Source organism: Chelmon rostratus, chromosome 4 (assembly GCF_017976325.1).
Source record: "Chelmon rostratus isolate fCheRos1 chromosome 4, fCheRos1.pri, whole genome shotgun sequence".
NCBI lineage: Eukaryota > Metazoa > Chordata > Actinopteri > Chaetodontiformes > Chaetodontidae > Chelmon > Chelmon rostratus.
The window spans coordinates 11,588,227-11,606,161 of record NC_055661.1 but is presented as its reverse complement, the minus strand read 5'-3'; the positions used below and the strand labels follow the sequence as shown (position 1 = coordinate 11,606,161).

Sequence of the window (17,935 nt, the reverse complement as noted above, 5' to 3'; positions counted from 1 at the left end):
GGGTTACACACTGGTCTCTAAAATCTTGATGGGATCAGTACAGAAGAGCTGAAATGAGTCCATTGAATGACATTAATATGAGACATTTTAAAGCAAAAAAAAAAGAAGAAGAGCCAAACACGTCTTAAACAGGAGGATTTGTTACTTTTCTTCGTTTTACGTGACAGGAAAGTGAGTATATATCTGGTGGTTTGGACAGTTGGCAGTCCTATAGGAGGTAAGAACTGCCCAGAAATGAATATGATAAAAGACAGAAAGAGAAAACCTTCCACTACCATCTGTGCCCCGTTCCCAGTGCTGCTGGCTGACTCACTTCATGTCGAGTCAGCTCTCTCTCTCACTAAATATTGTTTCAGACTCGAGAGGCACATTTTCAGAGCGAGGGGAGCACATCCGAGGTTCTCCGGCCTGTTTATGTTCCCACTTTTCATCTGCACGCTGTTTATTTGGGGAAATTGAGAAAGGAATGCCTGCCTCTCTCTCTCTTTCTGTCTTCGCAGCAGACAGAGAGAATCAGGGTGCATTCTGAGAAATATCCCCCGGTTCTTTGTGTTGTTTCTGTCACCTGTTCAGGGTTTCATGTGGAGATCTAGACTCTTTTTTTGTTTTTTTTCCAGCGAAGGAGTAATTGCTGCTGAGCTGGTCTGAAACGCTGCGTCTGACTTGTGACATTCGTCTTATTGGCTCTTTAATCCGGCAGCCTCATGGTCTTATTGGAAAAGAGAAGCCGCACTGCCGGTTTAATGAAATAATAAACTGAACCTAAAGCTGATTCATGAGCTACTCCCTGATCAAAGTGGAAACACTGTGTGTGTGTGTGTGTGTGTGTGTGTGTGTATGTGTGTGAGTGAGTGAGAGAGAGAGAGAGTGGGGGAGTGCTAGACTTGAAGCTAAGCTGAGGGACACTTAGCATCTGTTCGCTCCACACAGACTTTACTTTGAGCCGGTCATATGGCTCTGATTAGTGTGCTAGTTTTCGGATAGCCCTGCTCTCCCTGGCAACAGTTAAAGACAAGGACAGCATAGTTAGCTGTAGTCTTAAAAAGGAGGAAAAAAGTCACTGTGCATCCCTGACGCCGCATGAAAAAGCACCAGTCACCGCTCGCTAGGAGATGACAAGATGAAAAAATGATGTGTCAAAATGCTTCTGGGTCCACTGGCTTGATTACATTGCAAATTTGGCGCACCCTTAAATTCCCACCTAATTATCCTGAACGGTCCAACTTTTCTCTCTCTCGTTAACAACGACCCCTTTCTTCTCCCCTGCTCCTTTCCTCTTTTGCAGATTGCGATTGCGTTGGAAACTGTGTGGCCCGTCTGCAGCCCAGGCCGCTTTCTCTCTTGGCTGCGATTGCGGCTATATGCTCGATATTTGTAGCTAATCCAAGCAAAACACGGAGCGGGAGTCGGTGCATGTGCTCGGCTCGCTTGGCCCGCCGACAAACATAAGTTTTTTATTCCTCCAAAAGTGATACAGCCCAGAGGGAAAGTTTTGCACAACAGGCCGCGGAAGATGTACGACACCGTCACCTCTGCGAGACAGCTCGCTCTTAATTTAGCCGCATTTCTGCGCGGTTTATAATGGAGCAATAATTTACCGGAAAGGCAGTGCATGCATGTTTCTGCGGGGATCTTTTTGAAGGCTGTCCACAAATCTGTTTAAGCAGCTCCACTTAAAATGCGCCGAGGGACGGCGCTGAGGGGGTCCGGTCGCTCCCTCTTTCTCTTGTATGAATAAACAAGAGGAGAGTTAGTAGTAATGAAAAGCACTTGATATCAAGCTGCAAGTTTAATAACCCTGCAATAAATCGAGAGCGGGAGCAGAAGAAGTAATGAAAATGGAGGGGAGTCGTGCAGGAAATGACTGGGAGAAAGCCTGAGGGAGGGGAAGGGAGAAAGACTTTCAGTTGTTCCACATATGAGGGAAGCTGCAACAGTACAAAGACCCCTTGGTGCTCCTTAATGAAGCTCGCCTTTTACTGTACCTTCCCTTTGCTGTTTGAAACCCAACGAGGAAGGCACATTAGGGCTCTTTTCAGCTCATTCCTTCACACTCCGTCCTGAGTATTAACACTCAAGAATGGCTCTCCCAGCTGGCTTGAACAGCTTACGCTCTGCTGTCTCTCTTTCATTCCCCTCGGGTTTTGCACTCCCCCCCCTCCTCTTTTCAGGAGGCAACTTGTTCCCGCTGCTCTCGTCACCAAAAGGTTTCCCATCTGCTTCCGATTACCTTTGGCTGCAGTTGGTTAGCCGCCAGCCATCTGGGCCAGTGCGGCGTCTCCGCTTGCTCTTCTCTCCCCAGACGGCACTGAGGGAGGGATGGAGGGGAGGGTGGCTGGGACCAGAGTGAACTGGGTGGGCAGCCTCTACTGGAGAATAGCAAGGGCTGGGTTTTAGCTGACACTGCAGTCCATAGCCAGGAAACTCAAGTCAAAGAGAAGGGCACCCATGAAAATGTGACTCCTGATCCTGGCCCTGGTCTGTTTTTGTAATGGGTACTGTGGGTCTGAGGAGTCATTTTTCCACTGTTATTGTAAAGCAGACTGGCTCTGTGTTGATCTATAAGTGAGGAACAAGCTCAAACAGAATGGTGCTCAGCTGAAAAGGACCTTCAGGGGCTTCATGTGTAGCAGTGTCGTGAGGAAAATGAACAGAAGTGACCAAAGATCTGGATCTGGCTGAGCTGTCACCTTCAAATGATCGAGTGCTTCACCTTCTGTTCAGCAGTTAAAAAAGAAGAAACAATCTTTCCCCTGTTATTTCTGGCAGGGGCAAACACTAATAAACATCTGCTAGTGGAGAAAACTTTGAATTTCACTTGCATTGTGCAGCACTGTGCAGATGATACGTAACTGAGGTGTCCTGAGAGCTGGATGTCCAAAACTGACCTGCAGTTGAACGATAATCACCACTTACATACATTATGATCAGTCTGTCAGTGCAGTCCTGTTTCGTTCAACTGAGACATTTGACCAAGATTTGGACATCGCTGATCTGGAGAAGGCGGTTCATGCTTTTATGTCCTCCAGACTTGATTATTGTTCCGTGCTTTATCCTGGTCTCAAAACATCCAAGGACTAAGACAGTGAATTAATCGGTTAATCCTCGCTCCCCTTGCTGGATACCTGTCAGTTTTAGGATTGATTATGAGATTTTACAGCTCGTTTTTGAAGCCTTGTGTGGTCAGACTCTGCTGACATCTGTGAGTCTGGCTCAGTTTGTCAGTTATACCCACATGACAGCTTAGATTACATCCTAATAACAAGACCGGGATCACAAAATCTATGAAAGAAATGATTAGGAAGAAACATGCTGACTTTAAGCATGCAAGGAAACATGACGGCTGCTTAGAGCTGAAATTAAGAAAGCCAGACTAGTCGAAGTTGTTTGTGCACAGAGAGCACTTACCATCAGTTATCAGTTGATTGAACAACTGTGAAATGTCTGTCTCTTAAAGATTTTAAAAACTGAAAGAAACAAATATTAATGTCAGTGTCGGTTCAAAAAGCCAGCGCTGGTCCGGCTATGGTTTTTTAAAATACACTTAGCATTGTTTCGGATGTAAACAAGCTTCATATAGGCACTCATACCATCCGTCTGCTAGCCAGGACGCCAGCCAATTAGTAAGCTGTACAGTCAGGCAGCCAGCCAGCAAGTCACTCAGCCATACAACCAACCACCACAATCAGCCAGCGTAGCAGTGATGGCAACCTGCTGCTCCTCTCAAATTGGCTCATTTTACCCCCAGAGCCTCTGACATAATACCCACTTCAAGCCCTGTTTGGGCATTAAGCGCAGCTTTTTACAAGATCAATGGCTTCCTTTGTGTTTGAACTCTTTCCGGTGGGCAGGCAGCTTAAAGAGCGGGGCCTCAGGGGCCCCAGGTTGAGACCTGCTGTTGTCTCTGGTCATCAGACTGAAAGACAGGGTGTTTGCCCTTCACCAAAGCCAAGATTGATTAGCTGAAGGAACAATGCAGGACTGGGCGGTCCTTCACTGGACGCTGAATTTGAACTGGGTAGATTTGTCTTGTTAGACTGGGAACTGCATGGGTCAAAGGGATCTCTCTCCCCTCGTAGTCTGTGTTTCACTATGTCTTCCTTGTTCCTCCTACCTTTTTGAGCCTAAATCTATCTCTCCCCTCCCTTTTCACTCCCTCTCCTGCCCTTCCTGTTCCTCACTGAACAGTTTCTCTTCCACAGGCCTACAGAGAGGAGTCTAAACCCACCGCTGCTGCTGAGCCCCCTGGGAGATCCGTCCAAGCCTTTTCTTTTTCTGCAAGGACTTGTGCAGGATCCGTCACCACCTGCTGATCCGCACACGGTTGAGGCTGCTATGTCTGCGTGAGCTCCCAGATCCTTCTGCAGCCATGGCCCGACAGAGCGCTGAGCTGTCCCACTGCTAGGCGACAGGGCATCCCAGAGGGCAGAAGACATGTTGGGACAGAGGCCCGGGGACCACTGCACTGAATTCTGTTACTATAGCGACTACTGTAGTAACCATGGAAACGCTATGGAGGACTGGTCTGGTCTGCGCCGTGATCGTCATCATGGTTGCCACAGAGGTCGAAGGAGGTCGCAGAGATGAGTTCGCTCAGTCACAAGGTGAGAGGGGGTGATGATGACGAAGGTGGTGCCTGTAAACCAGAACGTCAGGCTGACTCAGACCACTGTGATACAGGAACTGTTCAGGAAAATCTAGTGCGAAACAGGCTTTCAACTGATGGATGGGTTTAATGTGGAAAGCATTAAATTACAAAATAAAATGACAAAAATTGCTCACCTGACGATGAACTCAAGCCAATCGCTGATAGCCAACATATTCGTCCAATCCGCCCAACTCTATACCAAAAAAGTATTGAGGTGTGATACCCGGCTGCCCTACCTAGCCATACCTAGACATAAATCTACGTGTTAAACAGAGCTTTAAAAGTAGCCCCTGTGGTGTTTAGACTGAAGAGTCACCACAGCAGTGTGTCCCAGCAGCTGTTGCTTTGTAACATCTGGTCACTTTATGAAAAGTTCATTCATCAGCTCAGTCCTGTTCAGGTGTCTCTGAGGCTGAGGAAAATTTAACTCATGGCAAGAGGGCTAGACGTCTACACCAAGTTACAGTAATCCTATTACAATTCTATTATTACCCTTTAGTGATCCTATAGTTATTATAAAAATGTGTGTCACCGTTTCCCACCGAAAAACAGAGCCGTGTCAGACCGGTGTCCCACCCTAGTCTGGAGCAGGTCTCAGGCCAGGTTGCGTAACATGGGTTGACCTTTTCAAACCAATCAAAAATTCAGTGTGAAAAGAGTTTCAGAGAGCTGTGTTGGAGTTAAACACACTGTTAACATCACAGACCTTCTTTGAGGGCCTCTTAAATAGTGGGGAAACATCATTGGTTTATTGTCTGTGATCCTGGCTTTATACTGTGGGCTGCTTTAATTATTTACAGTCTTTGAGAACAAGAGTACTTTAATGTATTTTATGGTCGAGGCGCCCAGACTAAAGTCTGTTTTTCATTTCAGTTTAAAAAAAACAACCTACTCAGTGCTACCCATGTTTAAAAAGTCAGAATAAATTACCTTTTTAATTTGTGTTTAACTTGAGTGTCTGTCTGAGTCTGTTTAATTGTAATTTAACGATCAACATGTCTCCCATAGTCACTGTAATTGTTTTTATTTATAATTGACATGCCCAGATGAGAATGAGCTGGATGAAATGAGCCGTGGAGAACGGTTCAGGTCTGACCTGGCTGTCTGACTGGCTGAGGCACACTCCAGACCTGCAGGTCCGGGCTGCTGAACTTGAACTCTGCCTCCACAAATCATGTTGCTGTGGCTCAGCCACGTGCCCGCCCCCCTTCACCTCCCGCCACGCAGTCTCCCCGTCTCTCTCACATACACACCAAAGCCAGAGTGACTGAAAATCCCTCGAAGGCAAAGACATAAAATCTCAGAGTGTCAGTGTCTCGTCACCCAGAACAAGGCTGTGATTGTGTATTTCCTAAACTTAACCTCTGACCCCTCACAGCCATCTGTCTCCAATAGTCTGCCACGCTGCATCCTTTAAATAACCCAGCCCTCAAACCCTGACGTGGCTCATTCCTGCTGAGACTCTGTTCTCCACATTTACACACACTTCTATCTTTAAAGCTGCATTAGTGAATATTTTTAGATTAACAATGGATCCAATGACTACGTCTAATGCAAGAGTCGTTCGCACTGAAGAACTCACACAGAATTACCGTCTGACTCTGGCGTTCGTCAGCTGTGGAGCATTTTAGTATTTTCTTACCTTGTTGTTTTGATTCCACAACTGTGCTCTCATCAACCTTGTTTCCAACCACAGCTGCTGTTCAGCACAAAAGCTCTGACTAACAGCGCCTTCCCCGCACCAAACAGCGGGCAGACGAAGCTAGCGACAGGCTGATCCGATATTTCCCCAGCAGTGGGTAGAGACCAAAATCAGAGCTTAAAGGAAAGTCAACATTAAAGTTAGATTGATTGGGTTAACAGAAAGACAGGAAATGAAAGCAAATGTTACTTTGTGTCACCTGGATGTGTAAACAGGTAACTGTTTGCGAACAAGTCCACCATAACATCTGTATAAGGTGATGATATGTAATGAGAACATCACATATGTGCCATGAAAGGTCTAAAATCTGATTTTGTGTATCTAATCAAGCACAGAACTGTGTTTTTTTTCTTGTTTTCTTCTGCCTCCTGCATCATCGCTGTGTGATTTTGCAGAGTATATATGCCATCCGTAATGTGTGTGTGTTGGAAAAAGTGCTGTGAGCAGAACTGAAGGTGCAGCATTTAAGTCCGTAACAAAGAAGACTAAAATGTATTTCAACCTTTTTGCTAATCTCAGTCTTGGGGACAGAATGTTTTATTCCTGTGATACTCTCTCACTCCCTCGTTTCTCCATGTGTTTGCGTCTCTTTCTCTCCCCTTTGAACTTGACTCTTGTCCAGGCTGTGGCTGACATCCTAACGCGGATGATAACCCCATTGAGTCATTTTTGAATAAAACTCTTACAACACCAAAGGAGATCAGGGAGAAATTGTTAGAAACACAAAGATGTCTCTTGTGTTTTCTGGTTCACTCGGTGTCCAGCTGAGTTAGTGTCTGCGTGTTTGTTTAAAAAGAGCGAGAGGTCAAATATGCAGCAGTTGTTTTTCTCTCTTTGTTGTTGTGTTTTGAAAGGAGTCAGAAATGACGTAAACGACCGCGGTCATAGCATTATTCATTTTTACTGAAGTATGCAGAATATATGTGTTGTTACACAGAAACCTTTTACTCACAACCTTACACAAACTATCTTTATCAGCCTTCATCAGTCATTATCTCAGTTTTGATGAAGGAGAGGCAGTTATGATGGTTGTTTGGGTAGAAGGACTTGGATGGATGAAACTGTTTTTGAACCCAGCTAGTAGTGACCTGCTGCTGTGCCTTCAGTGGTCCTGTATATGTGCACTATGTAGTGAAAAGAATGTGTGGTTGTCGAGCTTCTCGTTGGAAACCATTAATCTGCTGCTGTGGAGTCTTCCCTTTGCTGGCTGCGGGGATTTTGTGGCTGATTTCATTCAGCCACAGACGCGTTAGTGAGGTCGGGCACTGATGTTGGCCGATAAGGTCTGGCTCACAGTCGGCATTCCAGTTCATTCCATAGGTGCTGGGTGGGGTTGAGGTCAGCGCTCTGTGCAGGCCAATTAAGTTCTTCCACACCTAACTCGGAAAACCATGTCTTTATGGACCTGGCTTTCAGGACGTGAAAAAATACTGTGTCCTAGTATGCATATTTCCATTATTTGGATTCCATGTAGCATTGTTGTCATCTTGGTAGTATTAGCTGCTAGTGGTAGCTAATAGTCGGGGCCCAGCCCAGCCCAGCTTCCTTTTTGTTACAATGAGTTTTTAAGTCTTCGTTCTAAGTTGTCTACTCTTGTGCAACAGTCCTCAGAGGTGCAAGAATAGCAGGGACTGATTTAAAGAAAAGAGAGATTGAACTGAAAACACTAGCACCCAAAAAGTGTGTCCACCTCCATCCGATTGTCACCTGGAGGTGCTTATTTGTCACAAAGGGGCATTTCCCAAACCATGAAAAACAGACCAAAAGGACACAAAGCAATTGGAAAGGGGTGTCCACATACTTGTGGCCATGCATGTTGTGCATGTATCACGTCCCTCTGGCTGCATACAGGTGACAGACCGACAGAGAGCTTGTAGGCGAGGTAGCAGTTGTTTTTGATGATGAGTGTCTTCTAAAAGCTTCCTTTAGAGCCCTAATAGTGTAAGCGTGACGGCTTTAACAAGATTAAGTAAAGGCGATCAACTCTTCCTCCTCTTCTGGTCGTCGTTTCAGACGAGGCAGAGCAGCGTTTGATCTGAGGTTCCATGAAGGTGTGTCTGGTCTGGAGGGAGGGACGGTTTTCCGTCCAGAGTGTTTCCTTTCATTATTTCCATTTGGTGATAACAGAAAGCAGGGTGATGCTCCGCTCATGGGTGGATGGCTGTATTTACCAGCACAGAAGCCTCTGTATGAAACCCTCGGGTGTGTCTCCGGTTCAATTTAGCGAGTCTGTTTCCACTGGCGTCGTCGTCGACTAACACAAGGTCGCTGTGGCCTAAAATATCAAATATGTGTTCTAGTTTCTACTGTCAGGGTTGACGGGGGGCAGGAATAACTGTGTGCAGAGGGAGAATAAGAAGAGGTGACGCAGTATTTGATGTAAAGAGACGAACTCGTGAAAATAGTGTATTGAGATGAGATTTTATGTGTAAAAATAATGAGAGAGGCTGTTAACTGTACCTAACAATGCGTATACCATCCAGTCAACTTCTAAATGTGAAATGTGACACTTCACTTTACTTCCTGTGTTTCATTCTGTAAACAACAATAACACCGCTGCTCTGAACATCTGGTGCGTATCTGTTACTATTGGAAACAGCATAAACTCTCAAAAAAACAGGGAGGTGATAATGATTTTACCCCTGTCTTGTTGCTGAGTCACTGTTTTTGCTTTGTTTTTTGAATTAGAAAGATCTATAATAAGGAATACACATGTCTTCTCTCCCCCGGGGGGACAGAACAGGCAGTGAGCAGGGTTGACTGGAAATCCTGTGGACAGGAAGCTTGACGGGGTTTTTAGAAACATTTCCACTCAAACCTTTAGTTCAAGCCTCATGCTAATTAGTTTTGCTGGTTTTCATTAGCGTACAGTTTATTCTGTGTGAGGTCTCCTGAATTTCCTCCTCGGAGGTGAGTTACTTTATTAACACCCTCCCTTCATTTTCTCCCCAGGAGCATTTCCCGTGCTTCAAAGTGAATACCACCTGTCTGATTGCTTGCTGTGGTTTGCGAGAGCAGGATGGATGTGTTGTGGGAAACAGCTCGTAGCTCGTAGGTGCAGCGGGTCTGTGGAACAGTGCTGTGATTCTGCTGCCTTCAGGTGTTCATTTCAGGCTGTTTGAACTCGTCATCGTGTGAGCATTTTCTGAAGGTGTGCTGGAGCGTAAAGACAGATTTTTGCAAAATGTCATCCCAGTATGTTTAATTATTATTAACTACTAGTCACTATAACAATAGCAATACTTTTTTCCATCTAAATCTCAGAATTGCATTGCATCTTTTGCTAATTTGTAACCACCATCATTGAATTTTGTGTGCTTTTTCTCTACTGGTGTCACGGTTGCTTCTTGTGAAAACTTTACAGGTTGTCCCACTTTCTTGAACGCTTAATAAACAAGTGTTTTGCTCCATATTTGTGCACGTATGCATAGTGAGAAAAGAAAATTAAACATGAAATTATAATGCGGAGAAATGCATACTCATTCAGCTTTTTTTAAAAGGGAATAAGGCACCCTCCATTTTTGTTCTCATGACTAAAACCACTTGAACGCCGAACATATTTGGTACCAAGCATTGCATGCCGAAAATACAGTACAACCTCACGAGTTCCATGTGAAGGCAGCATTTGTAATTGTGCTCGCTGTTTATTCAAGCCAGACCTATCCGCTGTTTACGGAGTGTTTTTTCCCGGTGCAGAGCTCTCCAAGTCTGTACCAGGGAACTCTGATCTCTGGGTATTTACTCTGTGTGGGAAGGGGCTGCTCCTCCACCAACTGAGGCCAAAGGTTTGATGAAAACTGGGCTCATTTGCTGGTGACCTCTCCCCGTTAGTTAGCTGACGTTGGCTATTTGGAGCCGTGTGTGTTTGGACAATAAATCTCCACCAGGCCCCAGCACAGACTGGGACAGACAGGAAGTATACAGTTTCACTGTCACCATGGCAACATTCCTTTGGCCTCCTGCAAGATGCGGTTCTTGGAGTGGAGGGACCTTGTCAGCGCTGGGCCAAAAAGCCTGCAAGTTTCTCTTTGCCAACTGGGTTACTCTGTCAATAAAAAGCCCCACAGCGTTATTCAAATGAAGCAACTCCCAGATCCTCAACTGTTTTTAATTAGAGTCAATTAGATTAAGCTGAATTTTGACTTTATTAAGTTAAACTTGGTTTTGGTTTTATGCCTTCTTTATTTTCCTCCCTCTAGCTGCTTTCCTGTCCAGTCTAGGCCAGTATGAGATTGCCATCCCAGTACGTGTAGGACCTAACGGTGAGACGCTGGATGCAGAAACACCTCAACACCACCGAAGAAGAAGACGCAGCACTGAAGACAGGCTGCCTGACTCTGTATTATGCTTTTTGAAATTGCTTCCCTTTATTTTTCTTTCTTCTTTTAAGTCTGTCTTTCTTGCATTTCCACACATCTTTAAGTCACTCTCTAAAATGCTTTTGATCAAAGAGCATTTTGAAGCTGAACTCTCTCCTTCTCTGCGTCTTAGCTCTTCTACCAGCTGTCCACGTCACGTAACAACTTCCTGCTGAACCTGACGCTGCAGGGAGGCCTGCTGTCCAGGCAGTTCAGGGTGGAGTACTGGAAGAGAGGCCGATTAGCCTGGAGTCATCCTTACTCTCCCCACTGCCACTATGTAGGACACCTCCAAGATCGGCCGCACTCCAGCAAAGTGGCCCTGAGCAACTGCAACGGCCTGGTAAGACTGAAACCTTCAAGTCTAATCCAGATCTAATACACCGCGTGGGGTCAGGGGCAGCAGCAGCGCTGTCTTAGCAAATAAGGGATCAGTGAGGCTTCATTTTGGACATCAAAGCATGAAATTTTAACAAACCTTGAGGACTCAAGCCAGCTTTAATCTTTGCCCAAACAACCGGTGTGGTCCTCAGAAACTGAAACAGCCGAAGTGAAGTTTCAGACTGTAAAGCTGCTTTATTTCTTTTTCTTTTTTTCTTTCCCTGCAGATAGTTGACCGAGTGTAGAAGGCATGGCGCTGCTGTATGTTCATAAATATCCAGTGCAGCTACTTTGGACTTACATTCATTGAGTGATATTATTGTTCTCCACTAACAGCCTCAGTAGACTGAAATCCTGCAGTTACTGTGCTATCACCACTGCTCTCTCTGTTGCCACGTTCACGGCTCGTCATGTGGGACAGTGATCACGTCAAGACTATTGTATTACTGTGTGAGGCTTAAAAACACTGTACGCTGACAGCGTGTTATTCTAAATACTAACATTAGGTTATCTGTAATGACAGACTTTGGCTGATATGCATGCTGATATTCCTCATGAGGTTTTCAGGCAGTTTCTTGCCAAGTCAGATATTTCCTATTATTCATTCATAATTATGGCTTGGATTTTAATACGAACACTAACTGATTATAACCATAACTCCAACATGCAGTGTCAGCATGCATGAGACGATCCAGCTTGTGTGACGTGTTGTCTGACCACGACTAAAAGCAAGAGCAAGAGAGATGAGAGAATTTTACAAATAAGGATATTTAGCACGCTTTCAGATTATCTTTCGTGTTTTTGCTCTCACATCACAAGAGTGATGAAAGTAGTGGAGTGAAGACAGAAAAAAAAGCTTTCTCAGCTCTGCAAACCTGGCCAATCGCTGCATGACGTGGCCCTGGTTGAAGAAAGATACGAAAACTGCCAGGAAGCAGCCCTCCCATTCTGATGTGGGAAGTGTGTGGAGGTGCTATTAGTCACCTGCTGATAGTTAGACCGTCCAACACGCACCTTGTTTGAAGTTTAACCTCTACCTTTAGCCCAAAATGCTTCGAGTTGTGACATGCTCTGACTGGGAAATGAGGGAGATCATTATGGGAGCAGAGGATCTTTAATCGCCTGAAAACTTTATCAGCTTTCCATAGTGGTACCACTTAATCCTTTTTCATTTATTCATTCTCATGAAGTCATCTTTTTGTTAAGCCCCCCTCCACCACCACCACTGAATCCCTTGACTGGATCACTTAATTGTGATGCATCGTTTTGTTGGCTGAAATCATTTTCCTGCATTCACAGCACTGTGTGTCTGTGTATCCTCTCACTACAAACAGCAGGCTCCACAATAACAGTTGCATACACATCTGAGGATTAGATGTGTTCACAAAGCGTTAATAAGCCGCACACGTAATTACTGTTGGTCAGACCAGCGTGAGCACATTCACCAGCGAGCGGCCTGTGTGTCCAGGGGAGCGTCACTAACTTTATTATGAGATTAAAGGCACTTTGAAAGCCGCCGCAGTGAGTCGAGGGGAGACACTCGCTCTGGCCAGAGCCAACACATCTGAGCAGAATCAAAGGAAGTGTTAGTGTATCGGTCTCTGTTTCACTCTCTCATTTTTCTCGCTCTCATTCACTCTTTCATGCTCTCACGTGTGTTTCTGTGTGTGTGTGTGTGTTTGTTCTGTGGGGTCCTGATCCTCTTCTCAGATGGGTCCACAGTTTGCCAACAGAGGACCCTGTGAGGGGGACAGTGTTTGTAGTGGGAGAGTCAGAACACAAAGCGATATGATGATAATGTTGCGCTTGTATCTCTGATATGAAAGCATCGGTAATTATAGCACTAGTGTCTTTTCATTGCTGAACAGTTATTGGATAGTTTGAGATGAACATTAACCTTAAACATTCAAATAATGGCATGTGGCCTATCATTGAACATTAAAGTCTGTATTAATGCCAAAGAATTTAATTTATTATTTTTCAGTAAGGGCTTTGTGTAGCTAATGTTGTAATAACTATCAGCAAATGTGACCTGAACATGAAATGCTACTGTAAATTGGAGGAAATGTTAATATGATAAATTGCTGAAGATTAAGAGATAAAGTCTATATTCATACAATTTCAGTTTAAAAATTCTAAATGTCGCATTGTGCAACAGTAGCACTCAGACTACTGCAGTCTATTACAAATTATTAGTTCATTACATGTTCATCCAATATTTTTAATAATTAATCAAATGTTGTTACATGCTGTGGAAGTCACAGCATTAAGTGACTGATGCAAAAAAAGGGAGTAGGGTCACAGAGGGTCACCTCGTTTTTATCTGCCTGCAATTCTCACTTTTCAAATGATCGAAATGACGCCTGTTTACTGTACGTAGCGTCATGTGTTTTTACCTCACGATACAGTTTCCCGCCATCTGTCTGTTATTTGTTGGGGTGTCTTTCAAGACTGTGCCTTTGCTTGTCGTGGGTGGAGGGCTTTGCAGATCATTGTATATTTCTGTCTATGTACTTGTGTTATTTCTTTATTATGTTCATTTTTTGGTATTGTGACCAAAAATCTAAGTCAGTGACTCTTGTGGAACAAACCCTTTGTCAGGAGTCTCAGTGTGCCATGTGTGCTGTAAACTGCTGCACCTCTCTCCAAATATGATGTTCCATCGTCAATACTGACAAGTGCTGTCTGTAAAGTAAACTAGGAGTCACCTTTCTGATCCATTCGCACCATCAGTGGGCCTCTGATTCTCCTCCACCTCACCTTAACTTAACCCGCCTGCGTTGTTGCTCTTTCTTTTTGTCAGTATGAAGAGCAGTGATTTTAGTCTCATTGATGGAGCATCTGTATTAGTACCTGTGTTATTTTTTTATGAACATGTCTTGGTAAAGATTCAGACCGTCCATGTAATGTGACATTTGTGATATTTGCATCATGAAAGCAATGATTCCTGTTATTCTATTCTGTCTCTCTGCAGCAGGGGGTGATTGTTGCAGGGGGAGAGGAGTACCTGATTGAACCCCTTGTCTCACCAGATAACCAGACCAGGACGGAGAGGGGGGAGAGAGCAGAGGGGCGCCCCCATGTGGTTTACAAACGGTCATCGCTCCGCCATCAGTACAAGGGCCAGTCCTGTGGAGTCATTGGTGAGAGGAGAGATATTCTGGTCCTTTTAGTCGCGGCCGTTACTATCGGTCCACACTGAAGGAGTGAACCGCCCCGGGCGGATTTGGATAGCAGCCAGCAGCAGAAGATTGTGGTTGTGTCTGAGTTCCCAGTTGTGATTGGGTGTGACTGAGTCTGTCTTTCAGGGCGTTGCTGGAAATGCAAAAGTATGTTCAGGAAACCATCATTTGACAAACAAAGGAAAAAAAAACACCCCTCTTTGTGATGCTTATCCTGCTCTATATTCAAGGGAAGGGTGTTCAGGCATTCCTCTGTTTGGTAAAGTGTTTCAATAGGTGTCTTGGCCAGTTATAGCAAATGTAAAATGTACAGTGATCTGCTAGTAATGTATAATTGGCTGCGAACATGTGCGATGTTTCTCAGATGAGAAGCCGATGAAAGGCGCGTCGTGGTGGCAACGAACCCTGAAGACGCCTCCCCATCACGTCGGCCGCGGCCAGCTGCCTCTGAAGCGCTCAGTTAGCCGGGAGCGCTACGTGGAGACGCTGGTGGTAGCCGACAAGATGATGGTGGGTTACCATGGCCGCAGAGACATCGAGCAGTACATCCTGGCCGTCATGAATATTGTAAGTTTCACAACACAAAAGATGAACATGCACAACGCGTTAAAAGAGCCACTTTCAGTGTGTCACTGGAGGTGGTGAATAAAACGGAGAGATTTCTCATGAATAGCAGAATTATCGAAAGTGTCAATGTTTTGTTTATGTGTAGTTTAGCTTTCAGCAGCAATCCAACCATCAATCCCGATTTGGTAATGTCGTACAAAACAAAAGAACAGCTTGGAGTCAACTACGAGACATTTGAGAGGAGACTGAAGACTGGAAAGAACAGAAATGTCCACAGACAGAAATAAGTTTCAGTGCTTCTCTAAGGGCAAGGATTAACTAAACATAAATGTGTTTATACAAAAATGTGTCAAGAAACCCAAATGGAGTTGAAATAAATCAAATTGAGGCTTATTTAGTATTATTAATTATGCTTAAAGACGGGCAGAAAGACTAATGTGTAGATCTATTTTGATTTCTCCTACGGGAGGCCACATGTTTTAGTCAGACAGGCTTATGTTGTATGTCATCATCTGCACTGTTTCTGTCACCGGGGATCTCTTCACACACAGTCAATCACTTGAAAGCTATACACACACGTGTTAGGAATGCATTTAATGAAGGGTTGGTCAGCCGCTATTGTTACAAAGCAGGTTGCATCCGGAGTGTTACAGAATCACGGAAACCAACAGCATCTGTTTAGTGGCGTGGAGCAAAGTGGGCCAAATTACACCAGACACCCGTAATGACACGTGTCTGAGTGCAGCTTTAGTGCTGGACCAGTAGCGGTTTTAACTCGGGTCTTTTTATTACTGTTGGTGCTTTAACTCTTTAATGATCATTGGCACTTCGGCTGCATTGACTTTGCAGCTCTTTTAAGACTGTCAGACTACTCTGTCTCATAAATTAAGTGTTTGGTGACAGCTCAAAATCAGTCTTAGTGGCCTTTTTAGCCCACTTCTGTTTGCTCTTGTCATTGAGACTGAGCAATTTTTACACTAATCCAGACTATCTGGGGGTCACAAATGGCAGGTTGACGTAAACGTTGTTGTTATACATGGACAGTGCATCAGTGCTGGTCTCCGAACAGGAGAGTCAAAACGAAATCATCCTGAATCAACTTTTTTTGCTCATTTTCAAGACTGCACGTTCTCCCGTGTCTATTTCTAGGGTTGACTCAGCTCTGGTGTAATGTGCTCAGCTGGTGTATCAGCTGTTTTTAAGACTGGTCTTTTCTTGTTTCCCTGGAGGTCAGGTTGCCAAACTGTTCCAGGATTCTAGCCTGGGGAATGCAGTCAATATCGTGGTGACACGGCTCATCCTGCTCATGGAGGACCAGGTAAATAAACTACTGTTAGTCGTACAACCCTCTCTGTACGTCCACCTGCACAACACTCTTCCCTGACCAGCATCTATGAGCTCCTTGTTCGTGTCAAATTATTGGCTTAAGTGTCTTTTCCTCCACCACTCCCTATGGAGTGTGTAAGCGGGTCCTGGCTCTAATGAAAGGCACAAGCGGCTGTAAGGAGGCGAGGAAGAGGGAGAAGGCTGAGGAAAGGCGGGAAAGTCAGGATATGAGGAGGGTGGTGGCACCTGTCAGACAGAGCTGCTCTATGACTGCTTACTGTGGTGAACAGTGACCGCTCTGATCGCTGCCATGATGCACATGTAGGGTGTAGAAAAGCTTAAAGCCAGATTAAGAAACTGATCCAAAAAACATCAGCATCTAAATCTGCTTCGCCAGAGAAGTGTGTTGCGTTTAAGTCACAAATTCACCACATTCATCGAGGGCTAGTCTGTCATTTCATTTTATGGATTGGATTGATGGATTGCCAGATGCCACATTCAGACTATGAATTCTCCTGACTTTGGTGATCCTCTGACCTTTCCTGTAGTGCCACCATGAGTTTAACATTTGCAAAGTGTGTCCGGTTATCCCCTAATCTCTATGAACAGATATCTGCATATGAACACAAAATCTGTAGACAAGGGACAAGATTTTTAATTTTAGAAGTGTTCTGCTCTCCATTTGCAGTCTGCAGAATTGATCTTGTTTGAGCCGTTTTTGGTTGCATGCAGGTAAACAGTCCATGTGGAGAGTGAAAGAGGCAGAACGCATTGGCCAAAATGCAATCTTGAAACCCGTCAGCTATTCTCTGACAACAATTTAGCTTTTTAATAGCTTTCTTCAGATATCTACACTCATAAGCAGATATGCGTTTATAGAGATTCGCCAAAATGTCGAGTTGTTGAAAGTCAGGTTGCTAATCGGACTATAAACAATGATTCATGCGTGGACGTCTTGGCCCTGATATCCATGATCTGTTATCTGGATATCTGCTGGCTGCACCGGACGCCCAGAAACATTAGCCGCTGCCCCCTTTCTTTTATTTATAACCAAATTCCTGATAAACTATATATATTTTATTTCAATGGGCCTCAGTTATACTTGAAACACAGTTTGGTCCTAATTAGCAATTGCTAGCATACTACCGTGCTAAACGGTGAAGGTGACCATGGAAGTCTTTATACCTATTAAACATCAGCATGTTGGTATTGTCACTGAAAGCATGTAAAGCATGCTGGCAATTAGCTCCAAGCATTGTTTTGCACAGCTGTTAGCGTGGCTTTAGACTTGTGTTGTTTGATGCTAGTGAGTGAATGGACGTTATAGAGGGCACAGAGTTTAGATCCACACCTGACCACAAGGCAGGGGTTCAGCTCATAAAAAGTGCACGACCTTACCAGCATAGCACTGCGGATGACTGGGCCATCTGACTTCCTAGTAACTGACTTTATTAGCCTGCCATTAACGGCATGTGGTGAGACGGTGCGGCCAGCTCCGTCGTAATGTTGACCCTCTAGAAATCTGACAGATGAATCATAATGAATTAAAGGGGAATGCAGCGTGGCTTTGAGGTTTCCTCCATCGCCTTCTTAATAGGGAACATTTCTGATTCATGCTGTTCATGCTGCCTCAAAATAAGCTCTGTAATTTATCGCTCGGATGTGTTTGTCATCTGACAGAGTAAAGAAGTAAATGTTAGGCTCATTAGCGGTGGGCAGTATTAGTGTTGTTATTCTTTCTCCACGGACCGTTGAGGCTGAGGTCGTGACA

The 17,935-nt window shown here is 44.6% G+C and overlaps 1 protein-coding gene across 3 annotated transcripts in view; it reads left to right on the top strand.

Annotated features, from left to right (window-relative positions):
• Positions 1 to 17,935, top strand: part of adamts10 (ADAM metallopeptidase with thrombospondin type 1 motif, 10) — a 48,821-nt gene that overhangs the window by 1,299 nt on the left and 29,587 nt on the right. For 2 of the 3 annotated variants that reach the window (XM_041934936.1, XM_041934937.1), the window contains exons 2-7: positions 4,203 to 4,604; positions 10,550 to 10,689; positions 10,842 to 11,051; positions 14,064 to 14,232; positions 14,636 to 14,838; positions 16,073 to 16,156. In XM_041934936.1, the coding sequence (XP_041790870.1) occupies positions 4,502 to 4,604; positions 10,550 to 10,689; positions 10,842 to 11,051; positions 14,064 to 14,232; positions 14,636 to 14,838; positions 16,073 to 16,156 (909 nt within the window). In that variant the 5' untranslated portion in view covers positions 4,203 to 4,501. Of the gene's footprint in view, positions 1 to 1,378; positions 1,516 to 4,202; positions 4,605 to 10,549; positions 10,690 to 10,841; positions 11,052 to 14,063; positions 14,233 to 14,635; positions 14,839 to 16,072; positions 16,157 to 17,935 lie in introns of those variants that run through there. The other variant, XM_041934938.1, reaches the window with a different exon arrangement.